Below are 24,861 nucleotides of genomic sequence, written 5' to 3' on the forward strand. Positions count from 1 at the left end.
CTCCGTAAAATAATCTAGTGATTTAATATCAGCAAAATGTTAATATCACTGGTGGCGCGGTGCTGCAGAGGTGAGGAATTTTCAGTCCGCTGCTCCCCTCGAGTGGTGGATTTAGTTATGTGTTTGTTTTTTTCCAGGTTTGTTGGTTTTTTACTCCAACTTGCGAGGTTTGGCAAGTTTCGGCTTCGTCCAGGAGTTAGTGCTATTAGGTCGCTCCAGATCTAAGGTGTCACTTCCTTCTCTAGAACCATGTTTTTTTTATCGAAGATTTCTTGGATACCATATTAACGATGTTTTCTCAACTTTGACGTGATTCGGAGGAGGCAACACCGAGTTCTTCTAACGGCACACCACCGATGGGTGTAGGAGAACGGTGTCGTTGATTTCCCTATAATTTCTTTTGTAATTATCTTATTATTCAAAAATGGTCATGTAAGGGTCGTTGTTTTTAATACTCCGTATATGGGCTTTGGCTTTGAAGAAAAATCAAATCGAATTTTCACGAATTTTGGTGAGTGTATGTTGGTATTTTTGTGAGCGCGTGTATTGTGTTCTAAGAAAAAATGTCAATAGAAAGTCAAAGCCGTGTGACGAGCTCCTAGGCTCCTGGAGAGGAGGGGAACAGGTGAGGCGGCCATGGACACGGCGGTGGAGCCCCTGCTGCCGCAACCGGCGACCGCCGTGGACCACCTCGGCCGCCCAGTATCCCTCCGCACCTCCGGCCGCTGGCCCGCCGCGCTCTTCATCATCGGTACCCCGAGGAAACAACAATCCAAACAACAATACTCACCAATTCACCATCCTTTTTTTTTGCCGGTATCCTCTTTCATCTGCTTGTTGCCGGTATCGCAGGAGTGGAGATCTCGGAGCGGTTCGCCTACTCTGGCATCTCGGGGAACCTCATCACCTACCTCACCGGCCCGCTCGGCCAGTCCACGGCGTCGGCCGCCGCGGCCATCAACGCGTGGAGCGGCGCCGCGCTTCTGCTCCCGCTGCTCGGTGCTGCCGTCGCAGACTCTTGGCTCGGCCGCTACCGCACTGTAGTCTGCGCTTCGCTCCTCTACATCCTTGTAAGTACGCATGCTGTTGTGGTCTCGCGGGTTCGCAGCGAGTAGCATATAGTCTGGATTACCCAACTACTACTACTTAGATGGAAGGTATTTAGATATTCACATAAATGCTCTGAATCCTGAGCTCCAGTAGATTAGTTTTCTGTATTCAGTTGATAATATAATGGATCTCTGTGGATTCCCTCATGTTAACCATGACATGGCATGTTTATGATCAGGCAGAACTACTGCCCTTCTCTATTGTACACTGTAGAAGATATGTTTTGTGTATTACTTCCTGAATACCACCGAACTGCTGTGCATTCCGAACTCCACAACATAAAAGTTAGCCCTAGCCTCCAAAGTCAAAGGATCTGATGCAATCGCTAAAGTTTCGGTTTTACATGTAATCAAATTATGCAAAATTTATCCATTGATGATCGATGCATGTTTGATCTCACTCACCGAATCAAAGCAAAGAAGATTCCCAGCGAATAATTCAGCTAATATTATTTTTGTGTACAATACAAACCAAGGCACCCTAGTAGCTAATTGATGTTTGAGATGTAAGAGTATAATTGTTTTTTTTAATAAACCTCAAAATAATATGATTGCCCACTAGAACACTCATTTGACTAAATTGCATCCACCACCAGGGTCTGGGAATGCTCACACTATCATCAGTTCTTGCGCCACAACAACCAGCACAATTTGGAGGCCACATGGGTTCTACTGTATCCTCGACTCCGACTACCCACTTAGCCTTCTTCTACATCTCTCTCTATATGGTGGCCTTTGCTCAGGGTGGGCACAAACCTTGCGTGCAAGCGTTTGGGGCAGACCAATTTGACGAGAACGATCCTGAAGAATGTGCCTCAAGGAGTTCCTTCTTTAATTGGTGGTACTTTGGGACATATGGAGGCAGTATTGTTACAGTTTCAATCTTGAACTACATTCAAGATAACATAAGCTGGGAGTTTGGGTTTGGAATACCTTGTATCGTTATGTCACTTTCTCTTGTGGTTTTCTGGCTTGGGACCAAGACATACCGATTTTATCCTGTAAGAAGTGGCGGAAGTCTATTTGGGAAGGTTGGCAAACACCTTCTATCATCCATTAGAGTCTGGCATGCATCATGGAATTCAAAGTAAGCTTATTCTTCTAAAACTGTGTACCACTGTATGGAGTTAGTTCTTCAGAATCACTGACATTATTTGTTCTCTGTTTTGTCTGTGTTGTGTGTGTTTGTTTGGCAGATCTTCTGATGATCTTAACTGCATTCCAACATCTTCATCCAACAGAGTCAAGGATAATGCAGAAACGACATGTTTTCCTGACGAAGCCAAGGCAGTTCTGAAGTTGTTTCCATTAGGGGCATCCTGCCTGATTTATGCAGTTGTTTTTGCCCAGTGGATGACGTTGTTCACTAAACAAGCAAGTACACTAGATAGGTGGATAGGTAGCTTCCAAGTTCCAGCTGCTGCCTTACAAAGCCTTATCAGTGTGTCGATCGTCATCTTTGTTCCCATATATGACCGTATCCTTGTTCCACTAGCCAGGAAGCACTCAAAGAACCCTCGCGGTATCACATCCTTGCAAAGGATTGGAACTGGACTATTCATCTCTGTGATCTTGATGGTTGTTGCGGCCTTTGTGGAGATGAGAAGGCTCAGGATAGCTAGAGACTATGGCCTAGTGGATGAACCTGGAGCGACGATTCCGATGAGCTTTTGGTGGGTGGTGCCTCAGTTTGTTTTGACTGGCTTGGCGGACATATTTGTGATGGTCGGCTTACAAGAATTTTTCTACGACCAAGTGCCAGATGGCCTGCGCAGTTTGGGCGTCGCCTTATACCTGAGCATATTTGGAGTTGGGAGCTTCATCAGTAGCTTTATGGTGTATGCAATCGACAGGGTAACCAGTGATGGGGGAGACAGCTGGTTCTCCGACAATCTAAACCGAGGTCATCTTGATTATTTTTACTGGCTTCTGACCGTGCTCAGCATTCTTGGGCTGGCTGCTTACCTGCACTTCTCGCAAGCGTATGTCCACAAGAGAAAGGGCATTTCAGTGCAATGAAGGTATGTGTAATGCATTCAATGGAAGACGGCTTGGAGCTTTCTTAGGCTGTTGGACATCACCAGACAGATTGTCTGCATGGACGCTGCGTTGCTTCAATCGTGCAGAGGTGAGATGTTTGGTTCTGAAGCGGCTGTAGCTGTCTTGGGTAACTTGTACAAGGTGAATTAAGCCTTGAAAGTGAAAGGGAAGCACAAAAAAGAAGCGCCATTGGTAAAGTGAAAGGCAATCTAAAAAAAAGGTGAAAGTGAAATGCAATCTCGTTTCCTTGTAAACTGGACGGCCGAACAACCGCAAATAATTGCGCAGGAGACTAAACTATTCCCGCTATGCCTTTGGTATCTTTCAGTTTGCACTTGTTTGTCAAGATAGGTAAGCATAGGCTCAGATATTTACTCGAGGATTCCATCGCACCGTGCGGACGCCCCTCAATGAATAGAAATAGAATGGGGCAAGCTTGTACTGGCCGCAAACGCCATCGTCTGTAGATTTCGTTTCGTTGATTATGTTTTGCGCTTGTGATTCGGATAGAACTTGGAAAGTGAAGCATATGCACCAAGCAGAGTAGAGAAGTAGCAGTTAGGCAAAGTGAGAAGGCGGGCAATGGAGTCGGAGACGGCAGAGGTGCTCCTGCCGCGGCCGGAGCAGCCTGTGTCCTCCGTCGACCATCTCGGTCGTCCGGCCTCCCGCGGCAGTTCCGGCGGGTGGCACGCTGCGCTCTTCATCATCGGTACAAAGAAGAAGACGCAGCTAGCAAGCACATCATTTGCCTTTTATGTGTTGAACATGTCGCATGTTTTCCACGGGTGTATGTAGGAGTGGAGGTCGCCGAACGGTTCGCATTTTGTGGCATCATAGGCAACCTGATAATCTACCTCACCGGCCCGCTCGGCCAGTCCACGGCGGCCGCCGCGTCGGCCGTTAGTGCGTGGCACGGTGCGGCCATGCTGTTGCCACTGCTCGGCTCAGCCGTCGCCGACTCCTGGCTTGGCCGCTACCGCACCGTCATCTCCGCATCAATCCAATACATCTTGGTATGACACCGAAGCATCGATATCTGCATTGCCTCACCATGCTTATTTTCTTGTAAGTGCAAACCTGAACATATTTTGCTCAACTGTTTTGCAGGGACTTGGCATGCTCACCCTCTCAACGGTTCTCGCGCCGGGAGAGCCGCCAGGATGCGCAGGCAAGGTGCCGGGCTCAGCCTGGTGCGCGACAACTTCGTCCGCTCAGGTGGCCCTCTTCTTCTTCTCCCTCTACCTGGTGGCGATCGCTCAGGGCGGCCACAAGCCCTGCGTCCAGGCGTTTGGCGCCGACCAGTTCGACGAAAACGACCCCCGCGAGCTGGCCTCCAGGAGCTCCTTCTTCAACTGGTGGTACTTTGCTGCCTATGGCGGCAACACCGTCCCCGTCTCGGTTCTGAACTACGTGCAGGAGAGCGTAAGCTGGAGCTCGGGTTCGTCATCCCGTGCGTGGCCATGGCTCTCGCCCTTGCCGTCTTCTGTCTAGGAACCAAGACTTATCGCTTCCATCCACTGCCAAGTGCTAAAATGTAAGATGATTCTTTTTTTTTTTTTTCGAGAGCACGCGAAAAGATGATTCTGAACACTTCCTGTTGAGGGTAGCACATTCTTCTAAATCTGAAACCATTTTTTTCATTCTGAACATGCGATATTGCCAACGCCGTCACTGAGGGGGGATCGACAAGCCACTGCATTGCTCAACCTGTTCCCCTTATGGGCATCCTGCCTTATTTTTGCCGTTGTCTTCTCACAGTGGTTCACTTTCTTCACCAAACAGGCAAGCACACTGGACAGGAGGATTGGCACCCTAGTCGTACCAGCAGCTTCCCTGCAAAACCTGGTAAGCGCGTCACTCATGATCTTTCTGCCGATCTACGAGCGAGTCTTGGTTCCACTTGCCAGGAAGCACACCAAGAACCCTTCCGGTTATTAGACACAGTAATTTGGGGCAACTGCTCAACACCCAACGTGGGTGTGGCTATCTCATATATATAGGGGTACCAAAGGGTACAATATAGATATGTACAGAGGCTACGTATTTACAGCCTAACACCCTCCCTCAATCTTAACTGGCCTGAGGTACAAAGCAAGTTAAGATTGCGCCTACAACCTACAAACTGCGGCTGTGGTAGAGGCTTCGTGAAGATGTCAGCAAGTTGATCCTTGGAAGGAATGAACTTGATGCGGAGTAGCTTCTGTGCGACACGTTCCCGTACGAAGTGATAGTCAACCTCAATGTGTTTCGTTCGAGCATGAAACGCTGGATTAGATGACAAGTATGTTGCGCCGATGTTGTCACACCAAAGGACTGGTGGCCGATGTTGAGAGACTCTCAACTCTCTCAACAAGGACTCGACCCATATGAGCTCAGCTGTGGCATTAGCAACCGCCTTGTACTCAGCTTCAGTACTGCTGCGAGATACTGTAGCCTGCTTGCGAGCATTCCGGGCGATCAAGTTAGGACCAAAGAATACTGCATAGCCCCCCGTGGATCGCCTGTCATCAGGATTGCCAGCCCAATCTGCATCTGAGAAGGCTGAGAGATCACAAGATGGCGCAGGCTGGAGAAGCAAACCGTATGAGGCAGTGAGACAGACGTAGCGCAGTATACGCTTCACAGCCGACCAATGAGATGTCCTGGGTGCATGGAGATACTGACAAACACGGTTGACTGCATAGGAGACATCTGGTCTGGTGATAGTGAGGTATTGCAGACCACCAACAAGACTGCGGTACTCAGTAGCATCATTAGGCGAAAGAGGATCTCCATCAAGAGCAGACAACCGATCAGTAGCAGACATAGGAGTGATAGCATGTTTGCACTTCAACATACCAGCACGACGTAGCAAGTCCAGAGAATACTTGTGCTGAGTGAGAGTCAACCCAGCAGAAGACCGTGAGACCTCCAGACCAAGGAAGTAGTGCAGCGCACCCAAATCCTTAACAGCAAAATCACCACTCAGTGCAGACACGAGGCGGCCAGAAGCAACATCAGAGGAACTGATGAGGATGATATCATCAACATAAACCAGCAGATACATCGTGACCTCAGGACGCTGAAGAAGGAACAGAGATGTGTCAGCAGTGGATGGAACAAACCCATGAGCCCGAAGAACAGAGCCAAGACGCGCATGCCATGCACGAGGAGTCTGCTTGAGTCCATAGAGAGCCTTAACCAGACGGCATAGATGTCGAGGACGAGCGGGATCAACAAAACCCGGGGGCTGGCGCATATAAACCTCCTCTTCCAAGACACCATGAAGGAAGGCATTCTGAACATCCAGCTGGCGTAAAAACCACCCTCGTGTAACAGCCAAAGAGAGAAGCAACCGAATGGTAGTAGGCTTAACAACTGGGCTGAAAGTATCCTCATAATCAAGACCGTACCTCTGTTTGAAACCCTTGGCAACCAAACGTGCCTTGTAGCGCTCAATAGAACCATCAGCATGTTTCTTGACTTTGAAGACCCACTTGGAATATAACATTAACGCCAGAAACAGGGGGAACCAGCTGCCATGTGTCATTTTTGAGGAGTGCATGAAACTCCTGTTCCATTGCACTATGCCAGTGTGGAATACCAAGAGCAGCCTGAAAGTGCCGAGGTTCAGCAGTGGGTCATCCTCAGCTTGAGCAACACATGCTGCAATCCATGCAACAGTCCCGTCGGTGCGTTCCTTCGGGCAGAAGACACCATTCTGGCTGCGCGTACGAGGTCGCAAGGCAGTAGGCACAGAGGGTGCGGGCGACGCCGATGTCGAAGCGACAGGGGGCACTGGCGAGGAGGCAGCCGAGGAGGACGATCCTGGCGACGCATGAGGCCCAGGCGAGAGTGGCGTGGCTGACCGTGTAGATGGGCTGGGCGACGAGGGCGTGGAGGCCGGCCTAGGTGAGGTGGCCGGCGAGGCAGACGGGGCCGATGAAAGGATCGTATGCCGCACCTAGAGGGGGGGGGGGTGAATAGGTGCTAACCAATTTTTAGTTCTTTTTCCAATTTAGGCTTGACACAAAGGTAAATTCTCTAGATATGCAACTAAGTGAATTTACCTATATGACAAGGCAAACAACTAAGCAAGATATAGCTACGCAATAAGAGATAGAATAGGATAGAGGTAACCGAGGGTGGAGCACGCGGAGACACGGAGATGATTCCCGTAGTTCCCTTCCTTTGCAAGAAGGTACGTCTACGTTTGGAGGAGTGTGGTTGCTACGAAAGCCAAACCAACAGCCACGAAGGCTTCACTCAGATCTCCTATGGGCAACGCCACGAAGGCCTAGCCTACTTCCACTAAGGGATTTCCTCGAGGCGGAAACCGGGCCTTTACAAGGTTCTTGGGGCACACATGCACAACCGAATTGGAGGCTCCCAAATCTGTAACATTACAACAATCAACAATAACACATCAACAACAATCAACTAGGGAACCAAATAGGAACACTAGCAAGAGGGCCCTCAAACAAATGAGGGGGAAATGTAAATCGCTTCGGTGAGGATGTAGATCGGTGTCTTCTCCTTCGAATCTCCAAAGATCAAGAGCTTTGGTTGGGGGAGGAAGGAGATCTTGCAAATCTTGTGTTCTTCAGGTGGCTCTAATGGTGGTGAAGCTTGGCAGATATTTGTGCAATGATTGAGCAAGGAGCAAGGTAGAAGAAGGGGGGTATAAATACCCCCTCCAAAAACCAGCCTTTGAAGCTTCCGGGGGGCCGGATAATCCGGGCTAAGTTAGGGACGGATAATCCCTCCCCCCCCCCCCCCCCGGAAAATCCGGCCTTCAGTACAAAACCAGGCAAATATCCGGCCAAATGTCCGGGCCCTGTCCTGAGCTGCTTTTCTTCGAGTCCTTAGCCGATTTTGGGGGGGGCGGATATTTCTCCGGCCCTGGGACAAATCCGGGCAAATGTCCGGCCAAATATCCGGCCCCAGTCCAGGGGAGTACTGAGCCACAAAACCTCGAGTCCTTAGATGAAAAATGGGGGCCGGATATTTTGCAAATATCCGGCCCGGATTATCCGGCCTGGTGATCTTTTTACATCTTCTTTTTGACACGTCTTACCACATTCGTCACACATAAACATGTATCTATATAATCCTTGTACCACTTCATCAAACATTAGTGTATCACATACATTGACATCAAACACTCAAAACATATCATGAGAGATGTTCTTTCAATCTCCCCCTTTTTGGTGTTTGATGACAATATACGGATTTGCAAGAGAATCAATATAGAGATCAAGCATGTTGGCAAAACATAGACGCACTCCCCCTACATGTGTGCATACAAGTAATTTGCATTTGAATACAAATACACAACACATATGTGCGAGGTGCCTCAACACAAGAGGTATCCAACATGACCTCTAACAAGAGACATAGACATATATGAAGTTGAGATAGGATGCTAGAAATCATACTCATGTGTAGATATATAATACGGAGATATAGCATCACACATAATATAATAGCCTTGATCTCAACATATAGAAATCCGAAAACCACATAACAATGTCTCACACCACATAGCACATAGTTTTAAACGGAACACAAACAAACCAAATAGTTCAAATAAGAGGGAACACAAGCAATAGAAGAATGATAAACGCATATGCTTGTGCCCAAACCATGCAAATCCCCGAGAGAAGTCCTAATAGAACACTTCTCCCCCTTTGGCATCGAGACGCCAAAAAGGGGACAAGCGCGATGCTACTCGCCCCATGGGGATCACTCGGAGGCATCTTCATCATCGGACTGGTACGCCGCTTCCTCATCTTCATCTTCAGTGTCAGGGGCATCCGAAGAGCGGCGAGTGAGGTTGGACCTTTGAATGCAATCATCAAGATCACTCCACGGAACCTGTGAAGAATGCCACCCACTGTAACCTGGGTGAACTGGAGGCTGAGGTGGGGGTCCTTGCTCACCACTGAGCTTATGCAGAATGACCGCCTGAGTATGCTTAATCTCAGAACGCTCTCGGCTGCCCGCATAGTTCTCCTTATGGATCTCAATGTTCATGCAAAGGATGTGACGCTGAAACCAACTAAGCCTGCTCACTTGTTTCTTCATAGCTGGGAGGTCAGCATGGCGAGCAGGAGCAAAACCACTAGAACGAGCATCACCCATGAAGGAGTCAGGTGCAGGTGCAGCAGAAGAGACCGGCTTAAACTTGTAAGGCTTCTTGACAGAGTGCTTCATCAATGGGTACACGCTCAAATCTTCACCATCCAAGGCCACAGAGTTGTTGATGAGGAGCTAGATATATGGTGCATAAGGTATGGTGGTCCGGGAGACCATGGCATCATGAATCTCATTGAAGATAAAGTTCATGACATCAATATTGTAGTTACGTTCTGTTAGACTTAATCTTGATTCCATGTATCTGCGTGTTTAGTTTTGAGTTTTGCATGTAGTTAAAGTGTTCATGTAGCCTAGTGTAGTCTGGTAAGGTGTACGTGTGTGATACACGTACGAAGCCGACGAGTTTCAGCGAAGGCATGGGAGGCGAGATGCTTGTGGCGTCGTGCGATGCGGCGAATATGGCGAGATGCCGATAGCGGCGTGAAGCTGCAATGCCAAGTTCTGAGAACAATACGAGCTGCTACTGAGGTGACATGACCGAGTGATTTGGTCATCTAGTTAGTTAGTAAATGCATGGATCGAGTTTGTTAGCTGCATATGCATGCTGGCCGGGTCGTGTGCTCCTAGAGCGATTCTAGGAAGAGCAGGTCAGCTGTTAGTGGTATGGTACGTGTGTTAGCCGAGTCAGTGCGTGAGTGCATGCATGCCTAGTGGAGTTAGTGGCCAGAGTGTGGAGTCCGGCCCTGCGTGCGTCTATTTAAGGCATTGTACTTTGTTTGTATGGTAATGAGAAAAGTGGAGAAAATGTAGTCTTTGTGGTGCCAAGGAGAGAGCCACGGCAAAGCTTCTTCTTCTCCCTTGGCTGAGTGTGTGTGTGTTGTATTCTTGTGAGAGACAAAAGTAAGATTCAGAGTTTAGAGGTAGAAGAAGGGGAGCTGCGTGTGGCAGCCCCAACATTTGGTATCAGAGCGAGAAGATCCAGGAGGCCTGCGGTGATGGCGGTGAGATGCCGCTGGAGCCGACCATGGTGGTGGCGGAGGACTCCATGAGATGTGGAGGACGATGGCACGAGGCGGCGGCTGTTGGCGGTGCGATGCCTCTAGCAGCCGGTTGTGGTGCGATACCGCAAGGAGAAGACGGCGGTGTGATGCTGCCACGAGGAGACGACGGTGTGATGCCGTCATAAGGCGGTGGTGGCGAGAAGCGGCTGGTGCGGGCAGCGACGGTGTGATGCTGTTGCGCGGCGACGACGGTGCGATGCCGTAGTCGGCGTGAGGCCAGCAACGGTGGCGTGATGCCATTGTTTGTCATGAAGAGTTGGTGTGAATCCAACAAGTGTTGCTGTGAGATGCTATGGCAAGATGGCGTGGTGACCGGCCCTGGGATGGAGCAGTTCATGGCGAGGAGAAGTCCATGCATGCTGCAAATGGCTGCAGGTGATACGCATCAAGGATTAGGGAATCAAGATTAGAGGGGAAAATGTTAGACTTAATCTTGATTCCATGTATCTGCATGTTTAGTTTTGAGTTTTGCATGTAATTAAAGTGTTCATGTAGCCTAGTGTAGTCTGGTAAGGTGTACGTGTGTGATACACGTACGAAGCCGACGAGTTTCAGCGAAGGCATGGGAGGCGAGATGCTTGTGGCGTCGTGCGATGCGGCGAATATGGCGAGATGCTGATAGCGGCGTGAAGCTGCAATGCCAAGTTCTGAGAACAATACGAGCTGCTACTGAGGTGACATGACCGAGTGATTTGGTCATCTAGTTAGTTAGTAAATGCATGGATCGAGTTTGTTAGCTGCATATGCATGCTGGCCGGGTCGTGTGCTCCTAGAGCGATTCTAGGAAGAGCAGGTCAGCTGTTAGTGGTATGGTACGTGTGTTAGCCGAGTCAGTGCGTGAGTGCATGCATGCCTAGTGGAGTTAGTGGCCAGAGTGTGGAGTCCGGTCCTGCGTGCGTCTATTTAAGGCATTGTACTTTGTTTGTATGGTAATGAGAAAAGTGGAGAAAATGTAGTCTTTGTGGTGCCAAGGAGAGAGCCACGGCAAAGCTTCTTCTTCTCCCTTGGCTGAGTGTGTGTGTGTTATATTCTTGTGAGAGACAAAAGTAAGATTCAGAGTTTAGAGGTAGAAGAAGGGGAGCTGCGTGTGGCAGCCCCAACACGTTCCTCATTAACATCACGAGCACACCTAAAGCTGAGGTGCATAAGATCCACAAGGGTTCCCCGGAGTGCATCATTGTTACCACCACTTGGAGAAATGGTGGCCCGAAAGAACCTGAGTAACTGACCATAGATGGGAAGCAGCCCCTTGGAAGTACCAACTTTTCCAGCTGAGGTATAGAGATCAAACATCACACTCTTATCTGTCCTCTATGGTCCATGTTGGCGACGACCTCCTCCTGCAGAAAGTCCAAGAATACCAGCAAACCGGCGCAAGGTTGCCCTACAGTGAGTAGAGCCAGACATCCATTCCATAGTGCGGTCCTCATCTTTCTGGATGGCCAAAGTGGCAAAGAATTGCTTCACCAACTCTGGACTATAGTCACATTGAATCTTCATGATATCCTTCAAGCCCAACCTGCCAGCTACCCAGATTGCATCTTCAAAATGATTGTTGACTGCCAGAAGGTCCACATCGATAGCTTGCATGGGTCTCAGATTCTTCATGGGCTCATAAATGTCCTTGTAGATGAACTCCTGCTCTATGCACCAGTATTTCCTACCCTCTGTCTCTTCATCCCTTGGGAGGTCTTCATACCAGTTCTTCATGCGGATAGCGGAATAAGTGACAATGTCCATGTTCTTGTAGTTTTCCCTTGTAGCCTTGTTCTTCTGCCTAGATGCTGAGGACTTGCGAGGAGCGTTGGGCGCGAACTCATCACTTGACCGATCACCCCTTGGGCGTCTCCGAGCACCCCGAGAAACACGACCTGTGAATAGCAAAGGCGGATAGCAAAGAGAAGATAATGCTCATAAGTCATGTATGATACAATAATGTACTCTAGAAACATACTATAAGTCGGTACAAGTCTAGACAAGATAGATTGAAACCAAACTGCAGCGGCGATGAAGCTCCAGGCCGGATAATCCGGTGTCCCCTGGGGACGGATAATCCGGTCTTCGCGGGGGCCGGATAATCCGGCCCTGCGAATCTTGCAGTTCTTCCAATCAAAAGCTTGTCTATGACCAGATCGGCCTCATAGCATGCAAGAGGAGTATACTACACACGATTTGGAACAACTAGACACCATCTCCACCAAGAAAATAGCACATACAAATCACAACACCTAGGGTTAGGGATTGTGAGTCATACCCGCATCCATTGTGGAAGCCGCTTGGAGGAGAGGGTAGCTAGGGAGGAGAGGCACCCGATCCACCCAAAAACTCTGAAAGGGAGCGGACGGGGCGACTCCGGCGAGGAGGAGGAGCTCCGGCGGCTGAGGAGGAAGAAGAGGGCGCGTGGGGGGAACTGATTGCTGTGGCAACTGTCCTCCACGCGGCCTCTCTTAGTCCTCCCGCAAATCGCCCAGGCCGGATAATCCGGCCCAAAGTAGGGGCGGATAATCCGGCCCGGCCGAATATTCCGGGGTGCCAGGGGGCCGGATTATCCGGTTTTCTGGAAAATTCCAGAACACCGGAAATCCTGCATATCTTTAGTTGGTTATTTGCGTGAACCCATATGTGGTGCAATAATGTATCACGTCACATATAAGATGCATATTTACCAATAAGATGGGGCAACCTAGATCATCCGACCGAGAAACCTCAAACTCCAAGTTTTTACCAAACATGACAAATGAGCAAGATGGAAGTGGCTTATAGGAGAGTGTAGGCTTAGGTTTAGAAGGTACAAACTGTTAATGGTACATGATCACTCAAGTTTGCAAGATATGAGCAAATAAGGCCAAGCTAGAGTGATTTCCCATAAGAACATGGAGTTGTCAAATAAAAGGCGATAAGATCCAAATAACTCCAACTCTTCTCAAAGGAGAGTGTGGTGGCCTAGGCCACCATATATGAGTGTTGTGGCATGGCACCGCGAAGATATATCTTGGGTCCAAGCCACTACTCATCATTGAAGCTCACATATCAACATATGATATAAAGAGAATGATTTCTTAATGTTGGCATTATGAGGGGAGGGATAGCTCAATAATTTAAACCGCACTCCCCCTATTTCCATGCCCACATCTAAACCAAATAAAGTTTTGATACAAAGGTGTGTTTGCAAGATGGTCAAGCTATACTCCTTGAATCAATGATATTTAGCTCATTCCTCAAATAAGAGAACCTTGCTTCATCAAGAGGCTTCGTGAATATATCGGCAAGTTGATCTTTGGTAGGAACATAGATAAGCTCAATATCACCACGGGCAACATGATCCCTAATGAAATGATTCCGGATCTCAATATGCTTCGTTCTTGAATGTTGCACCGGATTATAGGAAATCTTGATGGCACTTTCATTGTCACATAATAGAGGCACTTTGTCACAAATGACACCGTATTCCTTTAAAGTTTGCCTCATCCATAACAATTGAGTGCATCCACTTGCGGCGGCAACATATTCGGCTTCGGCGGTGGAGAGAGATATACAATTTTGCTTCTTAGAAGACCAACACACCAAGGACCTACCAAGGAATTGGCAAGCCCCGGAAGTTGATTTCCTATCATCCTTGTCTCCCGCCCAATCCGCATCGGTGTATCCATTGAGAATAAAACTTGAGCCTTTAGGGTACCAAATACCATATCTAGGGGTATCAACCAAATACCGGAAGATTCTTTTGAGAGCCATCATGTGGCTCTCCTTAGGAGAAGCTTGATACCTTGCACACACACCAACGCTCAACACTATGTCCGGTCTAAATGCACAAAGGTAAAGCAAGGATCCAATCATGGAGCGATATACCTTTTGATCCACCTCTTTACCATTGGGATCAAGTGCAAGATGACCATTTGGTAACCATAGGGGTGGCTACACTCTTCAACTCGGTCATCTTGAACCTCTTGAGCATGTCTTGGAGATATTTTGCTTGATTGATGAAGGTTCCTTCCCTCAATTGCTTGATCTCAAAACCAAGGAAGAACTTCATCTCTCCCATCATAGACATCTTAAACCTATCGGTCATAAGCTTTGAGAATTCATCATTGAAAGCTTTGTTAGTAGAGCCAAAGATAATATCATCGACATATAATTGGCAAACGAAAAGCTCCCCATTGACCCTCTTAGTAAAAAGAGTGGGATCGATTAGTCCAACATCAAATCCACGGTCTATCAACAATTCCTTAAGGTGCTCGTACCAAGCTCTAGGAGCTTGTTTGAGACCATAAAGTGCTTTATCAAGCTTATAGACATGGTTAGGAAAGTTGAGATCCTCAAACCCCGGGGGTTGCTTAACATAAACCTCTTCATGCAAAGGGCCATTAAGAAATGCACTTTTCACATCCATTTGTTGTAACTTAAAGTTATGATGCGATGCATAAGCAAGAAGGATACGGATGGACTCAAGGCGAGCCACGGGAGTATAGGTTTCTCCAAAGTCAATTCCCTCAACTTGAGAGAACCCTTGAGCCACCAATCTTGCCTTGTTCCTCACAACATTTCCAAACTCATCTTGCTTGTTCTTGAAAATCCATTTAGTGCCTATAACATTGCGGCACCCCTTTGGCTTCTCTACTAAGGTCCATACTTTGTTGCGCTTGAAGTTGTTGAGTTCTTCGTGCATAGCTTCCAACCAATCCGAATCTTCAAGGGCTTCAAATACTTTCTTGGGTTCCACTAAGGAGATATAAGCATGATGGTTGCTAAAGTTAGCCAATTGCCTTCTTGTGGAAACTTTTGCCCTTACATCACCAAGAACCTTATCATGAGTGTGTCCACGAAGTTCAAGTTGTCTTTCTCTTCTTGCTAGACGACGGGCCTCGATCTCCTCCTTGGTTCGTTTTGGCCTTGGAGGTGTCACTTGATCAACTTGATCATTTGGGTCCCCGTCTTGACCTTCAACTTGAGCTTCCTCAGTTTCTTGAGATTGCTCAATCTCATGTGCTTGATCTTGAACAATACTCGGTGAATGACAAGAATTGATTGGATCCTCATTGGAGCCATCATGAATACTTGGTTGATCTTGTCCTTGATCTTGCACACAAGGGGGAGGGTCTTGTTCTTGTTCTCGGGTTGGTGCATCATTTGCTTCACTAGATGGGGTTTGTTGATGTTGAGAAGATGAGGGCTCCACCGTGGTAGAGCATAGTTCTTCCCGAGACGCCACACCGTGTCCCTCAATGGGGCGGAAAAATCCCACACCCATTCTTACTATGGCATCTTGAGGTATTTCATCACCTGCACAAACATCAACTTGCCCCACTTGGGAGCCATCATTTTCTTCTAACTTCACACTACAAGATTCAATGATAATCCCGGAGGATACATCAAAGATTCTATAAGTGTGAGATTTGGCACCGTAACCAACAAATATACCCTCCAAAGCTTTAGGAGCAAATTTAGATAAACGAACTCCTTTGATTTTGTAGAAACACTTACACCCGAACACCTTGAAGTATGAGATATTAGGCTTGTTCCCGGTGAGTATTTCATATGGAGTCTTGTTCAAGCCCTTGCGGAGATAGAGCCGGTTAGAAGAGTGGCAAGCGGTGGAGATGGCTTCGGCCCAAAAGTTATAGCGGGATTTATACTCCGCCATCATAGATCTTGCCATATCCATAAGAGTCCGGTTCTTCCTCTCCGCAACACCATTTTGTTGAGGGGTGTAAGCAGCGGAATATTGATGTCGAATCCCCTCATCACTAAGAAAGTCATTGAGTGTATAGTTCTTGAACTCGGAGCCGTTGTCACTTCTTATTGCCATAATGAGGAGGTTGTGTTGGCGTTGCACCTCGGTAGCAAAGTCAATGAATATTTGTTGAGTCTCATCTTTCGTCTTGAGAAAGTAGACCCAAGTGTATCTTGAGTAGTCATCAACAATCACCAAGCAATGTTTCTTCGCACCAAGACTTGCATGAGTAACGGGACCAAAGAGATCCACATGAAGGAGCTCCAAGATCCTCTTGGAAGAGATGATAGTCTTGCTTGGGTGCGGAGAGTCATGCATTTTGCCTTCAACACAAGCCCTACAAACACGATCTTTGGCAAAAGACACATTTTCCATTAGTCCCACAATATGGTTCCCCTTGTGAAGACTTTGCAAAGTTCTCATGTTGACATGGGCTAGGCGGCGATGCCACAACCAACCCACATCCGCCTTTCCGAATAGGCACATCGCACTTGTCGTGGTGGTCCCCGAAAAGTCCACCACATACAAGTTGTGTTCGCGATACCCAACGAAAGCGACTTTTAGAGTCTTGCTCCACAAGAGGACCACAATATCATTATCAATAAAGACGGCGAAACCCATCTTGCCAAGGGCGGAAACGGAAAGCAAATTGTAACCAAGGGTTTTGACAAGCATGACATCCACAAGAGTAATGGTGTGTGCAACCACAACCTTGCCAAAACCCATTACCTCGGATGTAGAATTATCGCCAAAGGAGACGGTGATATTATTTATGTTGGGCCTCAACTCCTTGACGAGGTTCTTGCCGCCGGTCATATGACTTGTACATCCACTATCAAGTACCCATTTTGAACCTCCGGCGGCATAGTCCTACATGAGATCAATTCTTGGATTTAGGTACCCATTTCTCAATGGGTCCTCTTTTGTTAGCAACAAGGGTCTTTGGGACCCAAATAGACCAAGCAACATAACCATCATATGGACCAACATATTTAGCATAAACATCACCATAATAATCTTTAAAAAGAACATAGTGAGGGTTATCAATTCCCGCACCATCATCAATAATGGTTTTTCCCTTTTGGGTTTCACCATTAGTGGTGACCTTCTTTTGTGCGGGCTTGGCTTTTGGCTTGTTTGCCTTTTTAGCCTTGGCATTGAAACCAAGTCCCTCCTTCCCACTGTTTGACCTTTGCTTACTCAAAAGATCATCCAAGGAAAGTTTACTTTGGGGAGAGGAGGCCTTAGCAAGTTCATCCTTCAACCTAGCATTTTCCTCAATAATATTTGCATGATCACATGAGGGAGTAGAGGTACTAGGTATGTCATATGAGGCAAGCCTAATTTGAAGTTGCTCATAAGACTTGGAGAGGAGAGAGTATTCACTCTTCAAAGCTTTGTGAGCCTTGTCTAGTTCATCTAGATCCTTCACAAGTTTCTCATGATCAACACCAAATTTGGCCTTTTCCTTTATAAGCACTTTAGTCTTAGCTCTAGCAAGATCTCTAGCTTTAGTGAGCTTGTTAAGTTTATCTTGAGGTTCTTCAAGATTTTCTAGCCTCTCTTTAAGAGATGCTATGGTTTCTTGACATTCCTCAAGAGCATTTTTAAGAGCATGTATTTCTAGAGAGTCTTCTCTTTCTATTTGGCACTTTTTCTCAAGAGTATCATTTAGTTGAGCTATACGAACCATGAGATTTGAAACATGCTTCTTAGTGTTACCTTGTAGGTTAAGAATGAAATCATCAAACTCTAGCATTTCTTGTTTCACTTTTAGACTAGCAAGATCAACCCCTAGATCATTTGAAATGTTAGGCGTAGAGGGGTTAGGAGATGATACCTCGGAAGATTTAGCCATGAGGCAACTTTCTTCCTCCACATGAATGACCTCATTGGGAGATTCACTTGTTGATGAAGAGTTAGTGGAGAGGGAGGCAAGGGCAACCAATCCATTTGAGGTTGCATCTTCTTCATCATCAACATCATCATCTCCGGAGGTATACTCTTCTTGAGTTGATAGCACAATTGATGTGTCCAAGGTGGACCTTGCCATGAAGCAATGTGCATTCTTGAATTGAGGATTATCATTGGGTGAATCAAAGAGAGAGGAAGAGGGAGTGTTGGTAGTGACAATGGCGGCCACTTCTTGTGATGACCCAGCGTACCACTGCATGGTGTAGTACACAAGTCATTGACATAACACAAGTGAAACACCGTTCCACTCATATTACATCTCTCAGAGTGGTACAACAGAAACATATGCGAGTCCAAGGTATGTCTATAGAAGTACACACGAACTGTTTACATAAGATCAACACAGCCTCCTACTTTACAGTGAGGTAAAACTTCAAATAAAGCTCCAGAAGAACGACTCGTAGTCTACCTTATTGCTAACTCAAGTTTAAGAGCTAATTGGCTTGCTATAGAAATCTAGCTACTTAGGTGCTAGGATTAGGGAAAGGTTCCCTTCTATTTCTAATCTAAGTTTCCACTCTAACTGATGCAGAAGTTGACTCCATTGACTTCTTTGATTTGATTCTTCATCTTGTTGCAGTTGACTCCTTTGTCTTCGAGTTCCACGGTAGTTTCTCCTTCGGTGCCTTGATCTAAGAAGGGGGTTCAAATGGGATAGAATGAGTACGAGCGTACTCAGCAAGTTCATATTAGGAAATAGGTGTATCATGCACTAGCTACAGCCATAGACCAGAAAGTCATAGGCGAATGCAAGTTTTTGGTAAACATTTCTTCAAAAGGTTTATTTTATTCTGAAAACTATGCCCGTCAGTCTTCACAGGTTGAACAGAACTTCGTGGAGTTCCTTTCTCGTCGTTGTCATAGCTCCCTTCCCGGAACAGGGAGTGACAGTCACAATTCAGTATCCTCTGCAGAGGTGCGTTACTTTTCCCATAAGAGAACTTATCCTTGATACCAACCGGGTGATCGTTCCCGTCCACACTTCCTTGGTGTGAGGCCAGGTGTAAGGTCCAAGCCAATCACTGCCTTCTCCGCGACTGCAAACCCACCCTTTTGTCCGACCGTACACCCCCAGTAGACTTCTTCCGATAATACGGCTTTACTCACGGTGTACTCCGGACAATCCATCATAGAACGTAGAGCTAACATCACTAATGGATGGGGATTTAAAAGGCTATCCCAACCTACGGCAGTGCCTCCAACACCCCGCAGCTCTACCAATCCGTTGGCGTGCAGAAGGGAAAAGATACAGCTGACTTCCCCAGAGCCATTATAGATCTTATGGTCAACGCGATATGTACGGCGCTAGAATCACTGGACGGCATTGGTACTTAGTCCTAGATGAGTAGTACCCATGCAATGGAACCTCCACCATATCAACACATACCATGGTTCCATTGCCCACCACATAGTCATATTCATAATTGTAAAATAATACTTTGCTTTTCAATGCATGAGTGATAAGTATAGTACTTTGCATATAGTTTGATACAAATAATCAAATGACATGAGCAAGCGATGAACTTGCCTTTCTTGACTGCAAGATTATGCAGGCAAAAGCTTCGATACGTGAGAACTCCAAATGCTGAAATACCATCATCGTCTGGTAAGGACAATGTTTAAAGAACTGGCAAAGATGCTATAATGCATAGTATGAGATGCAATCGTCCCGAGCGTAACCTGATCCCGATGATTTAAGATTGATGAGTTGTAAAGATTTCTTTAGGGTGTGTTGCACTTTTAGAATGGTTCTCAAACAAGGTTCTTATTAGGGTTTGGTTATATTAGTATCATAATCAAGTGATATAAGACATTATAACAAGTACACACATAAAGAATAGTGGTGGAACAATATTTAAAGAACAGTGGTCAATTTTAAGTTCTACAGGACATGGTTGATGATTATTTATATTATACTTCAAAAGAATAACTTTTGAAGAACATGTTAATTAAGAACTAGCAAGTATTTCAAATAAGAACTATGGCTTCTATGATTTGATTGACCTTTGTACTTCAAAAGAATAACTTTTGAAGAACCAATTAAATAAGAACAAGAGCTATTATAAATAGGAGCTATGGCTTCTAGAGTTTACTATTGGATTCATTTAGTTTTCTAATAGGGATTAGTTGGGTTTTTAAATAGAATTGGTCTATCTGTAGCAAGTATTAGCAGGTTTATTACTATGGTTGATTATGGTATCATATCAAAGAATGATGGTCAAGGTGTTGCTATGAGTTAGGGTTTACTATGACTTCACATCTACTTAACTAAGTAATCTCTAATGGTTGCCAAGCTAAGTAGTTTATTACTTTCTAAGTAGGGTTTAGTGAGATAGGAGCATGTAATGTGAATTGCTACACAAGGTTGGTACTAGGGTTCATCATTATGGTTCTACTAGGGTTTGATGGTTGCGGTTGATCCTAATGGTGTGGTATTTAGGATTGATGATCAATGGTGCTAACATATTAACAAGCTAGGGTTTGATCCTAAGTGACACTAGTGGATCATATAGGTTTTAATTAAAAAGCAGAGACATGAAATAATGATCACATGTGAATTGGTTTTGTTTTAGTAGATCACAAACATGGATTCATTTGTTGTTAACTAGGGTTCTATGAGTATAGGTGAAGCTCATAGAATTATATGGGCTAATCCCCTAGGATTTTAGAATTGAAACCATTTGAGATGACCACATGAAATCATGAGGTTGGTCTTCTATTTATTTTAGATCTAGGTTCCTAAATTGTGACATAATTCTTAAAGTAATAATTGGTAACAAAGTTGAAATTATTAATCACTTTGATATAACAATAATAATGGATTTAACATTGTATTATTAAGAAAATAGGATAAATACTATTAGTGTTTATGGTTTTTTAATTGAAATAATGATCAATCTAGGATTTCATAGGATTAGACATAACCATCTAGAAATATTGGTTGTTTTTATAGGGAATCTTAAGGTGAAGTAATATTTAATATTTTCTTCATGTGAAGAATTGAAACAAGAAATTATCTGCTTAGTTTTTAGGTTTTAATAGTTTAATATTTAAAATTTGGTCTTCTAATTTTAGAGGAAATTCATTTGTTGTTCTTTTAAACTTTAAGTATTTGTTTTCTATTTTATTTATAGAGGTCATTTTATGATACTCACTTCTACTTATTGATTTATTTTTATTTTACTTAAATGTTTAAAAGATTTTCCTAAAAATAACAAATAAAAATAAGAATAAAAATAGACCAAGTGGTCTGTTGGGCTGGCCCAATTGGTTTGGCCCAAACCAGGCCCGGTCCAACCTGACCCGACCGACTCGACCTGGTCGAGCCAGGCAAAACACCGACCCGACCCCTCTCTCTCGCTCACCCCACACACACGCACGCACACGGTCACCGCCCTCACCTCTCTTCTCTCTCGTGACCACCACGCCCCTGCGGCGGCGCCGCTCGCTCCCGGCCGCTCCTGGCCAACCCCGGCACCGGCGTGATGGGGCTTTTGCTCTCCTCGACGAAGTCTACCACCTCCCCTAGGTTGATTTGGCCGCTGTGGTCTCTAGCGGTCGCCTCGACCCCGAAACCCTAGCTCTGCCTCATGCCTGTCTGGTCATCGCCGGCCGCTTTTGGCGTTGCCATCTGCTGGCTCCGCCCCGACTGGATATTAGCCGTCGGCCCCCACCGCCTGGACGCTCTCTGCTCCTGCGCGTGGCTCCGCCATAGACGTTGCTGCTACCACCCCACCGCCCCGACGCCTCCTGCGCCCACACGCGTTTCTGCTCTCGGCTTACTCCCGATGTTGGTGATGGTGTGGTGATGTTGCTGGTATGCGATGAACTGGTGGTGGCTACTGGTGGATGAGTCGACGCCGGCAGGACGGCGTCGCCGACGCACCCCTGGCGTCGACTGCTTCTACTGCTGCAATTGCAACGTGAGCTATTTCTACCCTCTTTCCCTCTCGCTCTGTATTCTCTATGGCTATACATTTGTTGGCCAAAATTTTATGTGTGCTAGGCCAGATTATTGCATATGATAGGGAGTGCTATACATGTGCTATATGACTTGTAAAATTATCAGTCAAGTATTGATGCTAGTGAGTTATATTATATGCTTAAGATTGGTAACTCATATGTGAAGTGGAATGCTTCATTTTTGGATGGATTAATCATCCAAAGCATGTGCAGTTTGTGGTGGCATTAGTCTGACCAAACTGAATGTATAATTTCAATTACCTGATTTGATTACGGTTGTGTTTATCTCAAGGATGAACTGAGATATGGCAGTATTCTAGTATTGATGTATACAGAGACCTTATTTGCTTGATACTCAATTTGGCAATTCACTTGATGGCTTGCTGGGTTAGCTTGTATGCTTGTAGCCTCTGATTGCTGCCATGGTGCTACTTGGTTGGCCTAGGAATTCATTTTCTGGACCCCAAGTAATTTCATGTATCAAGTTGATTGACTGCTCTACCAGTTGCTATATATTGAGGATGCCCCTGTTTGGATGATTCCTTCACCCAGGCATATAATTACTATATGATGTATGCTTGATATAAACAAATACTTGTGCTTGATTATTTACTGGCTGGCTTGTATTTATGAATCTAGCTGCCCTCATAGATGGCTTCTCTGGTTCTAAATATAAACTGAGAAGAACAGATTATATGCTTGATCTTGTAGCCTTGCCGATGATGCAAAGGTTGAGGCTAGATTTTTTTATAAGAACAGATACTAGTTGCAACTTTCCAAACTCTATGATGAATATAGCATAGCACTTCTATGCCAGATCTGAGAGAAATAGTCCATCAAATCCTCCTAGACAAGTTCTAGTTGAAGGGTAGTTGGATGGGACAGATTTATATTATTCCCCTGATTTACTTGATATGACTATGCAAAAGATAGGAACAGATACTGCAAGATCTGGTCTCTGAATTGCTACCTACTGTACTTGGTAGCCTGTCTTCTGGATGCTGATTGCTTCTTGTGGTTAGCCTGCACCTCCTCGCTGCTTCTGCTTCTCCTAGGATCTATCTGATGATTTCAGTGGTTTATCTAGTGGATTTGTTCTTGCTGTTCTATAGCTGCTGATGCTATTCTATGGCTGGAATGAATTTGCTGGAAAGATCAAATGGTTTGGCTTGTTGTGGCTGTGCTGTTTATATAGTGATGGGCTGCTGTCTGTGGTGTTGACAACACCCCATTTGCATGTGTTGAGTATGCTGCTTGCAGGTGGCCCCTTTCTCCATGTGGAGGTGGCCAAATTGGCTTTCCCTGCCTGCTGGTGCAAAGCATGACTGGTTCATCTTTATCCCTTGCCTGACCATACTGTCCTTATTTTGGTACTGCCAAGTGTTAATTCATGTGGGCTTCCCCTGATGGTTTCTAAGTAGTTTGGCTTGGTTCATATTGACCATTTCATGTCAATATAGAATCCAAATTTAAATGGAAAAGGTTGTGGCTTAATTTTCTATAAGGAGCTAGTGCTAATTTGGCATTAGTCACTTGATAAATTGTTGCCTTTTGTCTGCTTAGCTGCTTATCAATCATTTGTCATTGTTGCCTAAAGATATGATGATTAGCTGCCTGAAATGATGATGCCTCGTTGATGCCTTCGATAGAATGAGAATAAATGTTCTCTGATTGCCTCCTGTTGCCTTCAAAGTGTTGCCTCCTTACTTAACTTGATGATTCCAGTGAAATTAGGAAATCTGGACTAGTTCCCAGGTTTCCTAAGTACTAGCTCCAACATTAAATTTGCATCTCCTCAGGAGATGCATACATTCTAACCAATCAACAACCCTCTTTTGTTTTTGTCTAATTTTGCAGGAAAAGAAGATGTTTGGGAACTCGAGAAGAGCAAGATTAGTTTAGGGTTTTCTTTTTATTATCTTCTTTTAGTTCCATTTTGTATTCTCATATTTCTTGTGTAACTTGTAATATTTTAATAAGTGTTGTAATAACACTTATGTGAATTGTTATTTGTAATATTTGATTCTCATTTATATTTATATTTACCTTGTAGGGATTTCTATTTTCGTGCCCTCGGGTCGTTAGTTGTACTCAGTTTTCCCCAGCCCCTTAGTTTTTCCTCAGTTTTCCCCAAGCCTATGTCTGAAACCCGCAGAAGGAGCTCAGACGAAAGGAATCCGTTTATTTGGACGTTTTGTGCTGATGTGTTGCGCCGCGTCGTCTGTGGGGCCGCGTCATGTGGGGCCGCGTCGTGTGGGGCCGCGTCGCGTGGGGCTGGTAGAAAGGGACCGCGTGGGACAGGACGAGAAGCGTTTGGTTGCACGTGAGCAGGAGCTGGGTTTTGTCTCTCTCGGCCCAAATTGGCATTTTTAAGAGCACCTTTTCCCCTCTTTCTCTCTCTGTCTTTTTCACCAAATTAGTATTAAATCTAGAGAAGCTTCTATTTTTGTCTTTCTTCAATATGGCAGCAAATCTAGTAGCAAATCTTTGGGGTTATTTGCCCAATATGGCAGCAAATCTAGAAGCTAGTATATGATAAATTCACAACAGCATAATCAGAAAACTAAGTATAATACATAAACTGCATACAGCAGCCAAAAGCAGCCAATAACGTTGTTAATGTTCACGACAAACTAAGCTGAAAAATATACAAGACGCACGCAATGTATGGACAACAAGAAGATTAGGATAGGGACCCCGGGATGAATGAATTTGTTCTTCATTCCTCCTCATATATTTCTTCCTCCGTCCATTCGTGCATTACCCCAAGGAAATATGCATTGAACTCCTTCCGTCTGCAGTGTGAGGCCAATACATCCTCCAAACGGTATGGCCTGTGTTCATTTCTCATACCGTAGCGTCCTATTCTATCCACACGTAGTGGCCACTCATCCCAGGCCTTTGT

At 45.6% G+C, this 24,861-nt stretch overlaps 1 protein-coding gene and 1 pseudogene across 1 annotated transcript; both read left to right on the forward strand.

The window, feature by feature from the left end:
* The first annotated feature begins 562 nt into the window (after window positions 1-562).
* LOC127344219 (protein NRT1/ PTR FAMILY 5.10-like) lies at window positions 563-3,479 on the forward strand. The gene is made up of 4 exons (XM_051370440.1): window positions 563-751; window positions 853-1,070; window positions 1,706-2,196; window positions 2,306-3,479. Exons 1-4 carry the CDS (start codon window positions 637-639, stop codon window positions 3,126-3,128), a joined length of 1,647 nt encoding a protein of 548 aa, XP_051226400.1. The 5' UTR covers window positions 563-636; the 3' UTR covers window positions 3,129-3,479.
* A 245-nt stretch (window positions 3,480-3,724) lies between these two features.
* On the forward strand, window positions 3,725-4,687 carry LOC127339971 (protein NRT1/ PTR FAMILY 5.10-like; annotated as a pseudogene).
* The last annotated feature ends 20,174 nt before the right edge of the window (window positions 4,688-24,861 follow it).

The sequence above is a fragment of the Lolium perenne genome, chromosome 3 (genome assembly GCF_019359855.2).
Source record: "Lolium perenne isolate Kyuss_39 chromosome 3, Kyuss_2.0, whole genome shotgun sequence".
NCBI lineage: Eukaryota > Viridiplantae > Streptophyta > Magnoliopsida > Poales > Poaceae > Lolium > Lolium perenne.

Excerpts from the sequence above, each read along its gene's own strand:
- LOC127344219 (XM_051370440.1), top strand. The coding sequence starts at position 637 with ATGGACACGGCGGTGGAGCCCCTGCTGCCGCAACCGGCGACCGCCGTG. Across the intron at positions 752-852 it reads CGCCGCGCTCTTCATCATCG|GAGTGGAGATCTCGGAGCGG; the intron begins GTACCCCGAGGA and ends CCGGTATCGCAG. Across the intron at positions 1,071-1,705 it reads CTTCGCTCCTCTACATCCTT|GGTCTGGGAATGCTCACACT; the intron begins GTAAGTACGCAT and ends ATCCACCACCAG.